At 49.2% G+C, this 17,155-nt stretch overlaps 2 protein-coding genes across 5 annotated transcripts in view; both read left to right on the plus strand.

Annotated features, from left to right (window-relative positions):
* Nucleotides 1-4,544: 4,544 nt before the first annotated feature.
* On the plus strand, nt 4,545-7,974 carry LOC140065748 (uncharacterized). Of its 4 annotated transcripts, XM_072113517.1 has the most exons (10): nt 4,545-4,637; nt 4,737-4,775; nt 5,279-5,962; nt 6,071-6,109; nt 6,304-6,348; nt 6,489-6,560; nt 6,682-6,738; nt 6,978-7,016; nt 7,152-7,480; nt 7,562-7,974. In XM_072113517.1, the coding sequence occupies exons 3-9, from the start codon at nt 5,280-5,282 to the stop codon at nt 7,195-7,197; spliced, it is 981 nt and encodes a 326-aa protein (XP_071969618.1). In that variant the 5' UTR covers nt 4,545-4,637; nt 4,737-4,775; nt 5,279; the 3' UTR covers nt 7,198-7,480; nt 7,562-7,974. The 4 variants fall into 4 exon arrangements, with proteins under 4 accessions (XP_071969618.1, XP_071969567.1, XP_071969456.1 ...); XM_072113466.1 differs by lacking the exons at nt 4,545-4,637; nt 4,737-4,775 and having other exon boundaries at nt 4,786-5,480; nt 5,517-5,962; XM_072113355.1 differs by lacking the exons at nt 4,545-4,637; nt 4,737-4,775 and having other exon boundaries at nt 4,786-5,962.
* Nucleotides 7,975-10,440: 2,466 nt separating this feature from the next.
* The window catches only part of LOC140118003 (oncostatin-M-specific receptor subunit beta-like), a 31,559-nt gene continuing 24,844 nt past the window's right edge, over nt 10,441-17,155 (plus strand). Inside the window, exon 1 of the mRNA XM_072135314.1 lies at nt 10,441-10,660. The gene's annotated coding sequence lies outside the window, so the exon portion shown is untranslated. The remainder of the gene's footprint in view (nt 10,661-17,155) is intronic.

The following is a 17,155-nucleotide window of genomic DNA, read 5'->3' on the forward strand; positions in this document are numbered from 1 at the left end:
TGCCACCAGCTGCACTGAAAACCCGCTCGGACAACACGCTAGCGGCAGGGCAGGCAAGAACCTCCAAGGCGTACAGCGCCAGTTCGTGCCACATGTCCAGCTTTGAAACCCAGTAGTTGTAGGGAGCTGTGTGATCATTTAGGATGATGGTATGGTCAGCTACGTACTCCATCACCATCTTTCTGTAAAGATCAGCCCTACTCTGCCGAGACTGGGGACAGGTGACAGTGTCTTGCTGGGGTGACATAAAGCTGGCAAAGGCCTTGTAAAGCGTACCCCTGCCAGTGCTGGACAAGCTGCCTGCTCGCCTACTCTCCCTCGCTACTTGTCCCGCAGAACTACGCACTCTGCCGCTAGCGCTGTCAGAAGGGAAATACTGTTTCAGCTTGTGCACCAGGGCCTGCTGGTATTCATGCATTCTCACACTCCTTTCCTCTCCAGGGATGAGAGTGGAAAGATTTTGCTTGTACCGTGGGTCCAGGAGAGTGAACACCCAGTAATCGGTGCTGGAATAAATTCTTTGAACGCGAGGGTCACGGGATAGGCAGCCTAGCATGAAATCTGCCATATGTGCCAGAGTCCCAACGCGCAAGAATTCACTCCACTAACTGGCCTGACTGCCCATTTCCTCCTCCTCCAACTCCACCAACTCCTCTTCTTCTGCCCATACACGCTGAACAGTGAAGGACTGAACAATGGTCCCCTCTTCTGTCTCGCCAACATTCTCCTCCTCTTCCTCCTCATCCTCCTCCACCTCTTCTGATATGCGCTGAGAAACAGACCTAAGGGTGCTTTGGCTATCAACAAGGGAATCTTCTTCCCCCGTCTCTTGTGACGAGCGCAAAGCTTCCGACTTCATGCTGACCAGAGAGTTTTTCAACAGGCCAAGCAGCGGGATGGTGAGGCTGATGATGGCGGCATCGCCACTGACCATCTGTGTTGACTCCTCAAAGTTACTCAGCACCTGACAGATATCAGACATCCACGTCCACTTCTCATTGTAGCCTTGAGGAAGCTGACTGACCTGACTACCAGTTCTGGTGGAAGTTGACATCTGGCAGTCTACAATCGCTCTGCGCTGCTGGTAAACTCTGGATAACATGGTTAATGTTGAATTCCACCTCGTGGGCACGTCGCACAACAGTCAGTGAGCGGGCAGTTGGAGGCGGCGCTGCGCTGCCCTGAGAGTGGCAGCATCTGTGCTGGACTTCCTGAAAAGCGCACAGATGCGGCGCACCTTCGTGAGCAAATCAGACAGATTGGGGTATGATGTCTTGAGGAAACGCTGAACTATGAGATTTAACACATGGGCCAGGCATGGCACATGTGTCAGTCTGCCGAGTTGCAGAGCCGCCACCAGGTTACTGCCGTTGTCACACACAACCATGCCTGGCTTCAGGTTCAGCGGTGCCAGCCACAGATCAGTCTGCGCCGTGATGCCCTGTAATAGTTCTTGGGCGGTGTGCCTTTTATCGCCTAGGCTCAGCAGTATAGGCACCGCCTGCTGTCGCTTAGCGATGGCACTGCTGCTGTGCCTAGAGCTACCGACTGATGGCGCCATGCCCACGGATGGTAATTCGGAGGAGGAGGAGGTGGAGGAGGGGTGGGAGGAGGAGGAGGCATAGTAGGCCTTTGAGACTTGGACCGAGGTAGGACCCGCAATCCTCGGCGTCGGCAGTATATGAGCAGCCCCAGGGTCAGACTTGGTCCCAGCCTCCACCAAGTTAACTCAATGTGCCGTCAGCGATATATAGTGGCCCTGCCCGGCAGCACGTGTCCGTGGTCAGTTGGACCTTGTCAGAAACAGCGTTGGTCAGGGCACGGATGATGTTCTCTGACACGTGCTTGTGCAGGGCTGGGACGGCACATCGGGAAAAGTAGTGGCGGCTGGGGACCGAATACCGAGGGGCGGCCGCCGCCATAAGGTTTCGAAAGGCCTCGGTCTCTACCAGCCTATAGGGCAGCATCTCCAGGCTAAGCAACTTGGAGATGTGGACGTTGAGGGCTTGGGCGTGTGGGTGGGTTGCGCTATACTCCCTTTTGCGCTCCAGCGTCTGGGGTATGGAGAGCTGAACGCTGGTGGATGCTGTGGAGGATCGTGGAGGCGAAGATGGGGTTTTCGCACGGGAGGTGTTTGGGTAAGGGTCCTGGGCAGGGGGCTGACTAGCAGATGACACAGGGGAAGGAGCAGTGGTGTGCCCGGCCGGAGGTGAACGGGCTTGGTGCCATTGAGTGGGGTGTTTAGCATTCATATGCCTGCGCATACTGGTGGTAGTTAAGCTAGTAGTGGTGGAACCCCTGCTGATCCTGGTTTGGCAAAGGTTGCACACCACAGTCCGTCGGTCATCCGGTGTTTCTTTAAAGAACCTCCAGACTTCTGAAAATCTAGCCCTCGCCACGGGAGCTTGACTATGGGCAACATTTGGCGCTGATGCACCTGCTCTGGCCCTGCCTCTCCGTCTGGCCCCACCACTGCCTCTTCCAACCTGTTCTGGTCGAGGACTCTCCTCCGTCTCAGAAGCACTGTGTTCACCCTGCCTATCAACCCAGCTTGGGTCTGTCACCTCATCATCCTCCGATCCCTCAGTCTGCTCCCCCCTCGGACTTCCTGCCCTGACAACAACTTCACCACTGTCTGACAACCGTGTCTCCTCATCGTCCGACACCTCTTTACACACTTCTTCCACTACGTCAATAATGTCATCATCACCCACAGACTGCGACTGGTGGAAAACCTGGGCATCGGAAAATTGCTCAGCAGCAACCGGACAAGGGGTTTGTGACTGTGGGAAGGGTCCAGAAAACAGTTCCTCAGAGTATTCCGGTTCAAATGCCAAATTTTGCTGGGAGGGGGCAGACTGGGGGGAAGGAGGCTGAGGTGGAGGAGCCGGAGGAGTGCTGATTTCGGTGACATGGGTGGACTGCGTGGAAGACTGACTGGTGGACAAATGGCTAAAAGCATTGTCCGCAATCCACGACATCACCTCTTCGCACTGTTCTGGCCTCAACAGTGCTCTACCACGAGTCCCAATAACTTGAGACATGATGAACCTAGGGAGTGTAGCTCTGCGGCGTTCCCCTGCTCCCTCATCAGCAGGTGGTGTCTCACCCCGCCCAGGACCAAGGCCTCTGACCCCTGCAGTAGTTGGACGCCCACGTCCACGCCCTCATCCTCTACCCCTAGCCCTCGGGTTAAACATTTTCCAAATACATTTTTTTGTGTTTATTTTTTTATTTTCATTTTTTTTTTAACAAAACGATGCTATCCTATTGCTATGGCTAGTTTCTAACCTACACTGACAGCACACAACTGTGCTGTGCCTGATGAGTTTGAGCTATAAAATGAAATAAAGGTAAAAAAAATAAATAAATCAGCAGACTGTGCCTAATTCTAATCAAACCCCTAATAAATTGTCCCACTTCGGTGTTTGAGGTGGATATGCGTGTCACTAAGAGCTAAACACAACGGTCGCAGGTCTCCCAGCAAATTCCTCACAATATGGTATTGGCTGCACTACTAATGCCAGCAAGCCCAGCCACAAGCAAACAAAAAAAGGAAAATATAACGCTATTGTAGGCCTAAGTAAGCCGTTGGGGTTCTTCTATGGCTATTTTGTAGCCGACACTGAAAGCACACTGCTTTGCAAGATGAGTTTGAGCTATAAAATGAAATAAAGGTAAAAAAAAAAATAAATCAGCAGACTCTGCCTAATTCTACTCAAACCCCTAATAAATTGTCCCACTTCGGTGTTTGAGGTGGATATGTGTGTCACTAAGAGCTAAACACAACGGTAGCAAGTCTCCCTGCAAATTCCTCACAGTATGGTACTAGCTGCACTACTAATGCCAGCAAGCCCAGCCACAGGCAAACCAAAAAAAAAAGTATAACGTTATTGTAGCCCTAAGAAGGGCTGTTGGGTTCTTGTAGACTCACTCCTGCCTAACAGTAAGCTAATAGAACACCCTAACGCTTTCCCTGACCAGCAGCAGCTCTCTCCCTAGCGGCATCCAGATACAGAATGATCCGAGCAGCGCAGGCAGGGGCTAGTCTATTCCAGGGTCACCTGATCAGGCCAGCCAACCACTGCTATCGACGTGTAAGGGTACCACGTCATGCTGGGTGGAGTGTAGAGTCTCTTGGCTTGTGATTGGCTCTGTTTCTGGCCGCCAAAAAGCAAAACGGCGGGAGATGCCATTTTCTCGAGCAGGCGAAGTATTCGTCCGAGCAACGAGCAGTTTCGAGTACGCTAATGCTCGATCGAGCATCAAGCTCGGACGAGTATGTTCGCTCATCTCTAATGATAATCACTATGAGGGTCCTACAGAGGTGTCAGTAGAAGCCCCAAAGACCCAGACAATGACAACACTAAAATGACACGGCATATTCCTTAGATTGTATTCATTTAATCTATAAGGGATTGGATTGGCTGTGGTGTTGTTGGCTCCTCCCCTACACAATATGACATCACGCATATCAATTAGCTGCATAAACTGCAATCAGGACCCAGGAATCGGCTTGAACTGCTTGTCATGTCATGGAATGTTCCGTTGGCTCCTCCCTACGTTATGACATCACACGGGTATATAAGGAGCGGCGGAACTTTCACACCTCTGAGGGTTTTTTGTAGGCGTTTGAGGTAAGTCCACTGTGTCCTCAGCTCTGGTTATACCTTATTTTTTTGCTATTATGGCTCCTTCTCTTCAGTAACGGCCACTTCTTCTTTCATCTTTTACAGAGTTGGTGCTGGTTGGTGAATTTTTTTGTGATTTTTGCGGTAAGTCCATCCTTGCAATTTATGTACAATATGTGTGATAATGCTCCTTTTGGAGGGGATCTATAGATAGATGGGGCCCTGTAGATGGATTAGGCAGACGGGGGTGTATCCACTAAAGAGGAAGAGGATAATGTCACTGGATGGGGGGGTTTGGTTGGATGGGGGGGCTAGTCCTGGTTTGTGTCATTACACAATGTCAAAGTGTTTTCCTGCAGTCACCACTAGGGGGAGCTCACTGTATACACTTTTCATCGAGTTATTCCATAGATGTAAGTAAATCCACATACAGTCAGTGCCCTCTAGTAATGGCTGCCAGCCGTATATTGGGAGCTGGCGTATTATTAACTTACTAGGTTGTAGCCTCTCGACTTAAGTTGCATTGACGCTGGTTTTGGCAAATAAGAATTTTATACCCTAGTTCACAAATGCTTGATGTCTCATTTCTTGTCCGTAGAGATCATCATGTACGCCCATGAAAAACTGACTGTCTTATTTATTTATAGGATGGAGGACGACGAGGTGGTGGAGGAGACGTTGGTGGAGGAGTTTAACATCAGGGAGTTGGAGGATGAGTTGTGGGGAGAGGCGGAGTGGAAGAACATCGTAGAGGTGGAGGAGACGGAGGTGGAGGAGTTTAACAGCAGGGAGTTGGATGATTTGGAGGACGAGTTGTGGAATATGGCAGAGAGGAGGAACATCGGAGAGGTTGAGGAGATGGCGGAGAGGAGGAACATCGGAGAGGTGGAGGAGATGGCGCAGGGAGATAACATCGGAGTGGTGGAGGAGATGGAGGTGGAGGCGTTTAACAACAGGGAGTTGGATGAGTTGGAGGAGGAGTTGTGGCAGATGGCGGAGAGGAGGAACATCGGAGAGGTGGAGGAGATGGAGGCGTTTAACAACAGGGAGTTGGATGAGTTGGAGGAGGAGTTGTGGAGGATGGGGCAGGGAGATTACATCGGAGCGGTGGAGGAGACGGCGGTGGAGGCATTTAACAGCAGGGAGTTGGATGAGGAGGAGTTGTGGCAGATGGCGCAGGGAGATAACATCAGAGAGGTGGAGGAGTTGGCGGTGGAGGAGTTTAACATCAGGGAGATGGACGAGGAGCAGTTGTGGCAGATGGAGGAGAGGAGAAGGAACATCAGAGAGATGGAGGAGGAGGAAGAGGAGGAGGATGAAGATATGTGGGAGTAAGTATATGATCTATATCATGAGAAAAGTTATTGGGGTGGATTTATTATGACTGGGCGCATTGTATATGTGTATATATCATGTATCTTATCGCATTCCCCAAACAGGTGGCGGTGCCGGGTGATGGAATCGGAACCCCCGACACGGTAATTACCTGATACTTCTATTCTGTTTAGGGCTCCAAATAGAAGGGGCTCATTCTGTAGGTCCCTTTTTTGTTTAATAAGATAATATTGGAGGGCACAAGAGGTATATGAGGGCACAGGGGGCTTATATGAGGTTGTTTTGGGGTTTTTGGCTTTGGCATCACCAGTAACCATTGTTGTGTTTTCTATTTTAGGATGAGGAGACTAAAGATACCTCCGTTTTATATAATGGAAACTGTGTAAGTCTATAGCCCGGGCCACACTGCTGAATAACAGGGGGGGGGTCACAAACTTCATTTCACATGACCACTACCCCATTCAGATAGAGAGAAGACGATGGAACTAGATTTATACTTTATTTATGTTCTTTGTCTTACAGCGAGGAGGAGGATGAACCGGAGGATGAGGATGATGAGGAGGCCGTCGCTGGGCCAAGCCACCCGTCTACCCAGTAAGTGTGTGCTGCAAGGAGAACTAAATGTTCCACAGGACATGACCCAGAATCATCTTATTGTCTACCACCTTATAATGGTAACTCATTACATACTTTATCTACTTCATTTTTCCTTTAGGCCAAGACGCCGGTGGTGGACACCAAAGTGCTTCAGCCGAGGCAGCAGGAAGCAGACGTGAGTAATCGGCTTATTTTCTCTCTACCTCTGGAGGACACTAGGGGGCGCTCACTGCATAGGGTTGTGTATCACTACTCTAATAGAGGCAATGAGCTCCCCCTAGTGGTGGCATTGAGCTTTTATGCAATTTATGGGTAATGGGAGATGATGGTGGTAGTTGTTCTGGGCACTCACTTCCTCCCTTATCTGTATCCGTGCAGTGACATTACTGATGTTTCATCTTTCTTTTTCTGCAGCAGCAGAAGCAGCAGCAGAGGAAGTCAGAGAATTGCAAGGTAAGTCCATGACTCTATGCTAAATCCTCTTTACCCTTCCCCTAGACCGAGTAGAGAGGATGGTTGAGGGTCTCCATATCAGGACCCACCAGTCACTAATGTCACCACAATCTCCTTTGGTCTTGTCTTCTGCAGGTTCTTCAGATTTTTCCTGTGCTGCGCTGCTGACCCCAAAGAGTAGAGGGATCGCTCCTCTAATTTGAAGATTTCTGATGAAGAAAGAAGGAATATCTTCCGAAATGTGTAGGAGCTTACTTGTTCCCTACCGCTTGCCAAAGCTGCGGCTGATGTCACCAAAGTGAACGCTACACGTCTGTTAGAGCGGCCAGATACAATCCACCGGCCAGGGCTACATCAACCTAGGAGGATCCTGTGGCCCCCACTTGGACCTATAATGTAAGGAATCTTGGATGGGATCTCAAGCAGTCCTCGGATAATCGATCACATGGACATTTGGACACAAGGTACAATTAACTCTTTAGTGAAAGTACAGATCGCAATCACATAAAATTCCTTTTAATATATTTATTTATTTTTTGTACCAGGATAGGGGTACCGCGTGTATTTCTGCCTTGAATGACCTCGCCAGTGAAAATACAAGTACTAATTTGAAGATAACTTTGGAGAAGTCTCCAAAAAGAGAAGAGGCTGCAGCCCTTTATGCGTAAAAGAAAGGCAGAGGGCGAAGCCTTGTGACATATCACAACAGCAAAAGGAACAGTGAGTGGAACCCGATCGAATGGACTTTCACCTGGGGTGCACTAATGTGGTTCCGACATGCATGACCACAGCTCTCCAAGAACTCCCGTGGACAGGGCGGAGAACCTCGGCTTGTATAGTTTACAGGGGAAGAGAAAGAAAATGCTGGAACTGCGCATCCAGAACACACAGACTTCTGCAATAAATGGCAAAATATTCTGCAATATTCTGCAATAAAAACCATATTTATTCTTAAAAACATGAGTCCGTTCTTCTCTGTTCACATGTTTTGGGTCTTAGACCGTTTTTTCAGAACATACAGAGTGACCTATGATAAAATCATCCTGTGTAGCACCAAACCAAGGATGACATCATAGCTGGGGGAGGTGTTTCACCGAAACTCAGTGTAAGAAAAACCCCATATTAGTTTTATATAGCCATAAAAAGATTCCTTCCGAAGCCATGGAAAGAGGTACAGTATATACCCGAGTATAAGCCAACCCGAGTATTGGCCGAGGCCCCTAATTTTACCACCTAAACTGGGAAAACCTATTGACTCGAATATAAGCTGAAGGTGGGAAACGAGGGTGGGAAATTGGTCACAGAGTTAGAGAATTTATGTAGCAAGCCCCCTTTAGTATATAGCCAGCCAGACAGCCCAGTGTAGTATATAGCCTACCAGCCCCCTGTAATATATAGACAGCCCATTGTAGTATATAACAAGACAGCCCCCAGTTTGCTCAGCACATAAAAAATAAACTTACATACTTACCTTCCGGCAGTTCCCCGATGTTCCTGTCCCCGTGGCTCTTCTTTTTTCTTCTCTCTGCCGTAACAGCCGTCAGGGACGCGTCCACGTGATCTGCCGGCTGGCGCACTATGACGTCATCACCTCGGCTTATACACTATGGGGCAGATTTACTTACCCGGTCCATTCGCGATCCAGCGGCGCGTTCTCTGTGCTGGATTCGGGTCCGGCCGGGATTCACTAAGGTAGTTCCTCCACCGTCCACCAGGTGGCGCTGCTGCGCTGAAAAGCATCTGAACGCACCGGAATTCACCGAGGCCGGCTGAGTGCAGGTAAGCGCTTCCCGAGCGACACATTTTCCGTTTTTAAATGCGGCGGTTTTTCCGAATACGTCGGGTTTTCGTTCGGCAATCCCGGGGCAATTAAGGTACAATCGGCGCAAATCGGAAATATTCGGGTAACACGTCGGGAAAACGCGAATCGGGCCCTTAGTAAATGACCCCCTATGACTCCTGTATAATCCGAGGTGGGGTTTTTCAGCACATTTTTTTGCTGAAAAACTCGGATTATACAGGAGTATATATACGTATATGACTTGGTAAAACATAAATGAGGAAACTTAGTGTGAAGGAAACCACGACGTTTTGGACCCCTTGAGGGGTACTAAAGGTCAATTAATTATCAGCATCAGGGATGTTCTGAATAGGTGCAGACACACACCGCAGGAGGGCTCATAGGACCCTCCTACCTGGTATTAAATCCAGAACTTGGGAGAAGTCATAGCACAGAGTACAGAGATATCCTGGATGAAAATCTCTTCCAGATGCTCTAAACCGCAGACTGGGCTGAAGGTTCACCTTCCAACAACACAATGGGGCTTATTTACTAAGGGTCCCGCGGACCGCACTTTAGTCGGACATCCCGACATTTTCAGATTTGCGCTGCTGGGACAGGCATTTAGAAGGGGATTTTGGCGCAGCGGCGCCGGCTGACACAAATCGGGGGCCGTTAGACGATCCGACTGATACGGACAAACACTTACATACACCAGGAGGAAGATGGTGAACTCCGACGGACTTGAGCGGGGAAGCGGCAGATTCAGAAAATTGGGCACACGATCTTAGTGAATTGTCGTCGGACAATGCATTTTCGGGAAATCCTCCGGACCGGGTAAGTAAATGTGCCCCTGTATGCGGCTTTCATATGTCTTGCACTGAGGAGAGGCCATAAAGCCCGGACTGCTGGAGGCTGCAGTGATAGGTGACTCCCATCCCCCTACTGCATCCCTAGAGCTCAGCCACATTGATCTTGGGGATCTTCTTTACCTCTCTCACCAAGGCTCTTCTTCCAAGATTGCATAGTTTGGCTGGATGCACAGGTCGAAAAAGAGATGTGGTCGTCCCAAACTTCTTCCATTTTAGAGATATGGAGGCCACTGTGCTCTTAGGAACCTTAAGTGTTGCAGAAATTCTTTTGTAACCTTGGCCAGATCTGTGCCTTGCCACAATTCTGTCTCTTAGTTCCTTGCCCAGTTCCTTAGACCTCATGATTCCCATATGCTCTGACATGCACTGTGAGGTCTTATATAGACAGGTGTGAGCCTTTCCTAATCAAGTCCAATCAGTTGAATTAAATACAGCTGGACTCCAATGAAGGAGTAGAACCATCTCAAGAAGGATCAGACGGAAATGGACAGCATGAGAGTTAAATATGAGTGTCACAGCAAAGGGTCTGAATACTTTTGACCATTTGATGCTTCGGTTTTTCTTGTTTAATTACTTAGAAAAAAATATCTATATATCTGTTTTTTGTCAAGATAGGGGGCAGAGTGCACATTAATGAGCAAAAAAAAAAAAATTTATAAATCGTACAATTGGCTGCAATAAAAATGTAAAGGGGTCTGAATACTTTTCATACACAGTGTATAGAAATATGTATTCCCTCTGGTGTCAGCCATGGTGTGATTCACCGCCTCTTCCTGTAATGCCGCCCACTCTCGTGGAGCTGCTGGGATTTCAGGACACAGAAGAGGATTATGAAGAAAAGGGGCCGGAAAAAATTAATAAGAGAAAGTTTCCTCTCCGTCGCTGTCCCTTCTTCTCACTTTCCGCCGCTGTCGTCTTCTTCTTTCATGTGACCTTTAATTGTGCTGGAATTTCTTGGATCTCGCTCAGGAATTCTCCGGGACAAAGACGCAGTGAGTAGATCTGTCCTCACCCGCATATACATTGTGACGACACCTCAGCCCCAGCGTATAGACTGATAACAGGTGTTACTACATGGGTATTGTGAACTTGTTTGTGGAGCTAGTAGCTCGCAGGTATCAGCCAGGGCCTTGTTTTCACTGATTATCACATGGTAGAAGTGTAAGGGGTGAGTGGAGCAAAGTGAAAGCAATGAAACTTCCTAAAAGTTCTGAAGTTTCTATGAATACAGATGTAGCAGTGCTGAAGCTGAGCTGAGTTTGTCATACTGTTTCTAGATGCTATTCGGGAATGTAAAGGGAGCTTTACCTTGTGGGATCACACTTGTCATTGGATGCGTCCTTGTGGATCTGCCCACGTAGTAATCTATTTATAGCCTCAGCCCAAACCATACTCTGTATACATATCACTTGTGTATGAGGGTGGCCACTGCAGGGTGCGGAGCTCCACCTACTATGTGGATACATTGTTGATACTTATCTGTTACAATGTGGGATTGAGATGCCTAAGGCCCAGCGATAAAACACCTTCTCGATGCCACCACCGTACAGCTACATGTACAGTTTGTTATATAATCTCTCCTTACATGAAAGAATAGGACAATTGGGATGCTGAAAAGGGGATTGGAGTCCACCTAGCTCCGGAATCACCGATGGATCCACCTGTTCACCTGTGCCCCAGTCTGAACCCGGCTATATACATACACTTATCAGCCTGAAAAATAGGAAGACTGGGGGACAAATTCAGTTCTGTCTTCTACTCCTATCTTATATATGTACAGCACGGTACTAATACTCTTATCCTGTATATGTGGACACAGCTCAGTCCTACTACTCCTATCCTGTATATATGGACACAGCACAGTACTACTACTCCTATCTTGTATATATGAGCGCAGCACAGTACTACTACTCCTATCCTGTATATATGGACACAGTACAATACTATACTCCTATCTTGTATATATGAGTGCAGCACAGTACTACTACTCCTATCTTGTATATATGAGCGCAGCACAGTACTACTACTCCTATCCTGTATATATGGACACAGTACAATACTATACTCCTATCTTGTATATATGAGTGCAGCACAGTATTACTACTCCTATCCTGTATATATGGACACAGTACAATACTATACTCCTATCTTGTATATATGAGCGCAGCACAGTACTACTACTCCTATCTTGTATATATGGGCACAGCACAGTACTACTACTCCTATCTTGTATATATGAGCGCAGCACAGTACTACTACTCCTATCCTGTATATATGGACACAGTACAATACTATACTCCTATCTTGTATATATGAGCGCAGCACAGTACTACTACTCCTATCCTGTATATATGGACACAGTACAATACTATACTCCTATCTTGTATATATGAGTGCAGCACAGTACTACTACTCCTATCCTGTATATATGGACACAGTACAATACTATACTCCTATCCTGTATATATGAGTGCAGCACAGTATTACTACTCCTATCCTGTATATATGGACACAGTACAATACTATACTCCTATCCTGTATATATGAGTGCAGCACAGTATTACTACTCCCATCCTGTATATATGGACACAGTACAATACTATACTCCTATCTTGTATATATAAGCACAGCACAGTACCACTACTCCTATCCTGTATATGTGGACACAGCACAGTACTACTACTCCTATCCTGTATATATGGGCAGAGCAGAGACTTACTACTTCTATCATGTATATATAGTATGGTCACAGCCTTGTACTATGTGGGCAAAGACTACTTCACCTATCCTATTGAGGGGTGTAGTCCGACTGTCAGAGCGCCCATGCTGACCACTGACCACTGCTGGCTATGATAGAAAGGTGTCAGGATACACAGGACATGGCAGCTCGCTTTGTATGGTGGGTGTACTCACAGAGGGGTCAGAGCGCCCATGCTGACCCCTGACCACTGCTGGCTATGATAGAAAGGTGTCAGGACACACAGGACATGGCAGCTCGCTCTGTATGGGGCGTGTAGTCACAGAGGGGTCAGAGCGCCCATGCTGACCCCTGACCACTGCTGGCTATGACAGAAAGGTGTCAGGACACAAGACATGGCAGCTCGCTGTGTATGGGGGGTGTAGTCACAGAGGGGTCAGAGCGCCCATGCTGACCCCTGCCCACTGCTGGCTATGATAGAAAGGTGTCAGGACACACAGGACATGGCAGCTCGCTGTGTATGGGGCGTGTAGTCACAGAGGGGTCAGAGTGCCCATGCTGACCCCTGACCACTGCTGGCTATGATAGAAAGGTGTCAGGACACACAGGACATGGCAGCTTGCTGTGTATGGGGGGTGTAGTCACAGAGGTGTCAGAGCGCCCATGCTGACCCCTGACCACTGCTGGCTATGATAGAAAGGTGTCAGTACACACAGGACATGGCAGCTCACTGTGTATGGGTGGTGTAGTCACAGAGGGGTCAGAGCGCCCATGCTGACCCCTGACCACTGCTGGCTATGATAGAAAGGTGTCAGGACACAGGACATGGCAGCTCGCTGTGTATGGGGGATGTAGTCACAGAGGTGTCAGAGCGCCCATGCTGACCCCTGATCACTGCTGGCTATGATAGAAAGGTGTCAGGACACAGGACATGGCAGCTTGCTGTGTATGGGGGGTGTAGTCACAGAGGGGTCAGAGCACCCATGCTGACCCCTGACCACTGCTGGCTATGATAGAAAGGTGTCAGGACACACAGGACATGGCAGCTCGCTGTGTATAGGGGGATTAGTCACAGAGGGGTCAGAGCGCCCATGCTGACCCCTGACCACTGCTGGCTATGATAGAAAGGTGTCAGGACACACAGGACATGGCAGCTCGCTGTGTATGGGGGTCTCAGAGCGGTCAGAGCACCCAAGCTGACCCCTGACCACTGCTGGCTATGATAGAAAGGTGTCAGGACACACAGGACATGGCAGCTTGCTGTGTATGGGGGGTGTAGTCACAGAGGGGTCAGAGCGCCCATGCTGACCCCTGACCACTGCTGGCTATGATAGAAAGGTGTCAGGACACACAGGACATGGCAGCTCACTGTGTATGGGGGTGTAGTCACAGAGGGGTCAGAGCGCCCATGCTGACCCCTGACCACTGCTGGCTATGATAGAAAGGTGTCAGGACACACAGGACATGGCAGCTCGCTGTGTATGGGGCGTGTAGTCACAGAGGGGTCAGAGCGCCCATGCTGACCCCTGACCACTGCTGGCTATGACAGAAAGGTGTCAGGACACACAGGACATGGCAGCTCGCTGTGTATGGGTGGTGTAGTCACAGAGGGGTCAGAGCGCCCATGCTGACCCCTGACCACTGCTGGCTATGACAGAAAGGTGTCAGGACACACAGGACATGGCAGCTCCCTGTGTATGGAGGGTGTAGTCACAGAGGGGTCAGAGCGTCCATGCTGACCCCTGACCACTGCTGGCTATGATAGAGAGGTGTCAGGACACACAGGACATGGCAGCTCGCTGTGTATGGGGGGTGTAGTCACAGAGGGGTCAGAGCGCCCATGCTGACCCCTGACCACTGCTGGCTATGATAGAAAGGTGTCAGGACACACAGGACATGGCAGCTCGCTGTGTATGGGGGGTGTAGTCACAGAGGGGTCAGAGCACCCATGCTGACCCCTGACCACTGCTGGCTATGATAGAAAGGTGTCAGGACACACAGGACATGGCAGCTCGCTGTGTATGGGGGGTGTAGTCACAGAGGGGTCAGAGCACCCATGCTGACCCATGACCACTGCTGGCTATGATAGAAAGGTGTCAGGACACACAGGACATGGCAGCTCGCTGTGTATGGGGGGTGTAGTCACAGAGGGGTCAGAGCACCCATGCTGACCCCTGACCACTGCTGGCTATGATAGAAAGGTGTCAGGACACACAGGACATGGCAGCTCGCTGTGTATGGGGGGTGTAGTCACAGAGCGGTCAGAGCACCCATGCTGACCCCTGACCACTGCTGGCTATGATAGAAAGGTGTCAGGATATGGCAGGTCACAGATCAGAAAAGTATTATAGGAGACTCCTGTAGAGTCCAGGGTCCCATGTGGTCAGCGCAGTGTGGGTAGCAGGAGCAGTGACAAAAAGGGAAATGTTTATTTTAAGTTGTCCTTAAAGGGTTAAGGGAGTAAAAAATATTTTGTTTACTTCCATCGCCTGGAGCGGATCTTCTTGAATTTGCAGTGTTATCTCTATTCTTCAGCCTGAACATGTCTGTGCTGTGCATGAACTTAGAATTTCCTGGGAATAGGAGGAGACATTACATACTATGGGGGCTACTCATGGGAGAAGGGGTGAGCACCTACACATATCACTCCCACCTACCTGTATGTTGTGCTTTATGCACCGACCGTCCTTCTCCATAGAAAACTAGTAATAGTGAAAGAGCCCAAGGAAGCCCTGAGGCACACCAAGTGTTAAATGGAAAGCCCCTTAATGCCGCAGCAACTCGCAGGGTACAATCCCAAAGAAGCAAAGCAAATATCTGCTAAAGCATTGCAGACCCCAAAATAACCCGAAAATGAGAGGCCTCATTGACCGCATCTCCGCTGCCCTGCAGTTATTCTACACAACATATAATTTATCGCAGCGCTGCTTTATGGCTGCTGTAATTATAGAAGTTTATGGCAAAGACTTATCTCATAGGGAGGATAGAAGTGTCCTATCTTAGATCTCCAGCTCCAAGTGGTGCAGAAGAGAGGAAGAAGAAGCTCCTGCTGCAGCCATGGTAGATGAGGCGGCTCCTGCTGCAGCCATGGTAGATGAGGCGGCTCCTGCTGCAGCCATGGTAGATGAGGAGGATACTGCTGCAGCCATGGTAGATGAGGCGGCTCCTGCTGCAGCCATGGTAGATGAGGCGGCTCCTGCTGCAGCCATGGTAGATGAGGCGGCTCCTGCTGCAGCCAAGGTACATGAAGCGGCTCCTGCTGCAGCCATGGTAGATCAGGTGGCTCCTGCTGCAGCCATGGTAGATGAGGCGGCTCCTGCTGCAGCCATGGTAGATGAGGCGGCTCCTGCTGCAGCCATGGTAGATGAGGTGGCTCCTGCTGCAGCCATGGTAGATGAGGCGGCTCCTGCTGCAGCCATGGTAGATGAGGCGGCTCCTGCTGCAGCCATGCTAGATGAGGCGGCTCCTGCTGCAGCCATGCTAGATGAGGCTGCTCCTGCTGCAGCCATGGTAGATGAGGCGGCTCCTGCTGCAGCCATGGTAGATGAGGCGGCTCCTGCTGCAGCCATGGTAGATGAGGCGGCTCCTGCTGCAGCCATGCTAGATGAGGCAGCTCCTGATGCAGTCATGGCTGATGAGGCTGCTCCTGCAGCAGCCATGGTAGATCAGGCTGCTCCTGCTGCAGCCATGTCAGAAGACCTAGCTGCTATAACTCACTATCCCCCTCTCCTCTCCATAGACTTCTATGGAATCTTACACCTGGGACATGCACAGTGTGTGCCAGATACATCAGACATGTTGGGAGTCCCCAACTTTTTCTTTTACCTTCTATGTAAGCTGCATAAATACCCAACCCTTTGTATTTTGGGTTTTTCTGCAGGTTCTAAACTATAATGGCTTTTCCAGCTGCTGCCTGGCATTGAGCTCCATTGCTTAGATTGGCGCTCCCTTGTCCACCAATAGCCATAGGAAGCTTGTATGATTTGCCGCTATAGTCAAACGGATAGAACTGGGTTGCCTATTCTTTTCTTACATTTTTTAAGTTTTTTTTGTGTCTGTGCCCCACATATGATAAGCAGGTTGTGATGGTGCCCAAAAAGTGGTTAAAGTGAAACGCTCCAAGCCTGTGACCCGGAGGAAGCTCTGACAGATGGAAGCAGAATTCCTCTATATAGAATACAGAAACTTCCACGGAAATATTTCCAAATTGCTTCGTCATTACTAAAACATTCTAAAATTAACCCCTCTCCAGCGTCATCTCCCTGAGGCCGTGCTTAATGCTGCAGCTTCCCCCAAAGACAGTCAGTCAATTGTGGACTCAAAATGGAAAATGGAAAATTCTATTTTAACCTGTTTTAGTATCTTAAACTGGACATCTCTCCACCTTCACCAACTCTAAGCCCCCATCATTCCCGATAAATCAGTGCTATTAGTTTTTTGCTAAATTGGCTAATTAGGAACAATACAGTCAGGTGGGCAGTGCCAGGCTGTCTGCTCCAGACCAGGACCGCCCACCTGACCCTAGAGGGAGTAAAGTAATTAAACCAATTGCCTGTCTACTCTGTCTACCAAAGTATCCCCATATACAGTGTCTACCATAGTGTCCTCCATACTCAGTGTCTACCATAGTGTCCTCCATACTCAGTGTCTACCATAGAGTCCCCCACACTCAGTGTCTACCTTAGTATCCTCCATACTCAGTGTCTCCCATAGTGTCCCCCATACTCAGTGTCTACCATAGTGTCCCCCATACTCAGTGTCTACCATAGTGATCCCCATACTCAGTGTC

Source organism: Engystomops pustulosus, chromosome 1, assembly GCF_040894005.1.
Source record: "Engystomops pustulosus chromosome 1, aEngPut4.maternal, whole genome shotgun sequence".
NCBI lineage: Eukaryota > Metazoa > Chordata > Amphibia > Anura > Leptodactylidae > Engystomops > Engystomops pustulosus.

Coding starts and splice junctions, on each gene's coding strand:
- LOC140065748 (XM_072113355.1), top strand. CDS start 5,208: ATGTCTCATTTCTTGTCCGTAGAGATCATCATGTACGCCCATGAAAAA. Junction 6,349..6,488: donor TTTTATATAATGGAAACTGT/GTAAGTCTATAG, acceptor TTTGTCTTACAG/CGAGGAGGAGGATGAACCGG. Junction 7,017..7,151: donor GGAAGTCAGAGAATTGCAAG/GTAAGTCCATGA, acceptor TGTCTTCTGCAG/GTTCTTCAGATTTTTCCTGT.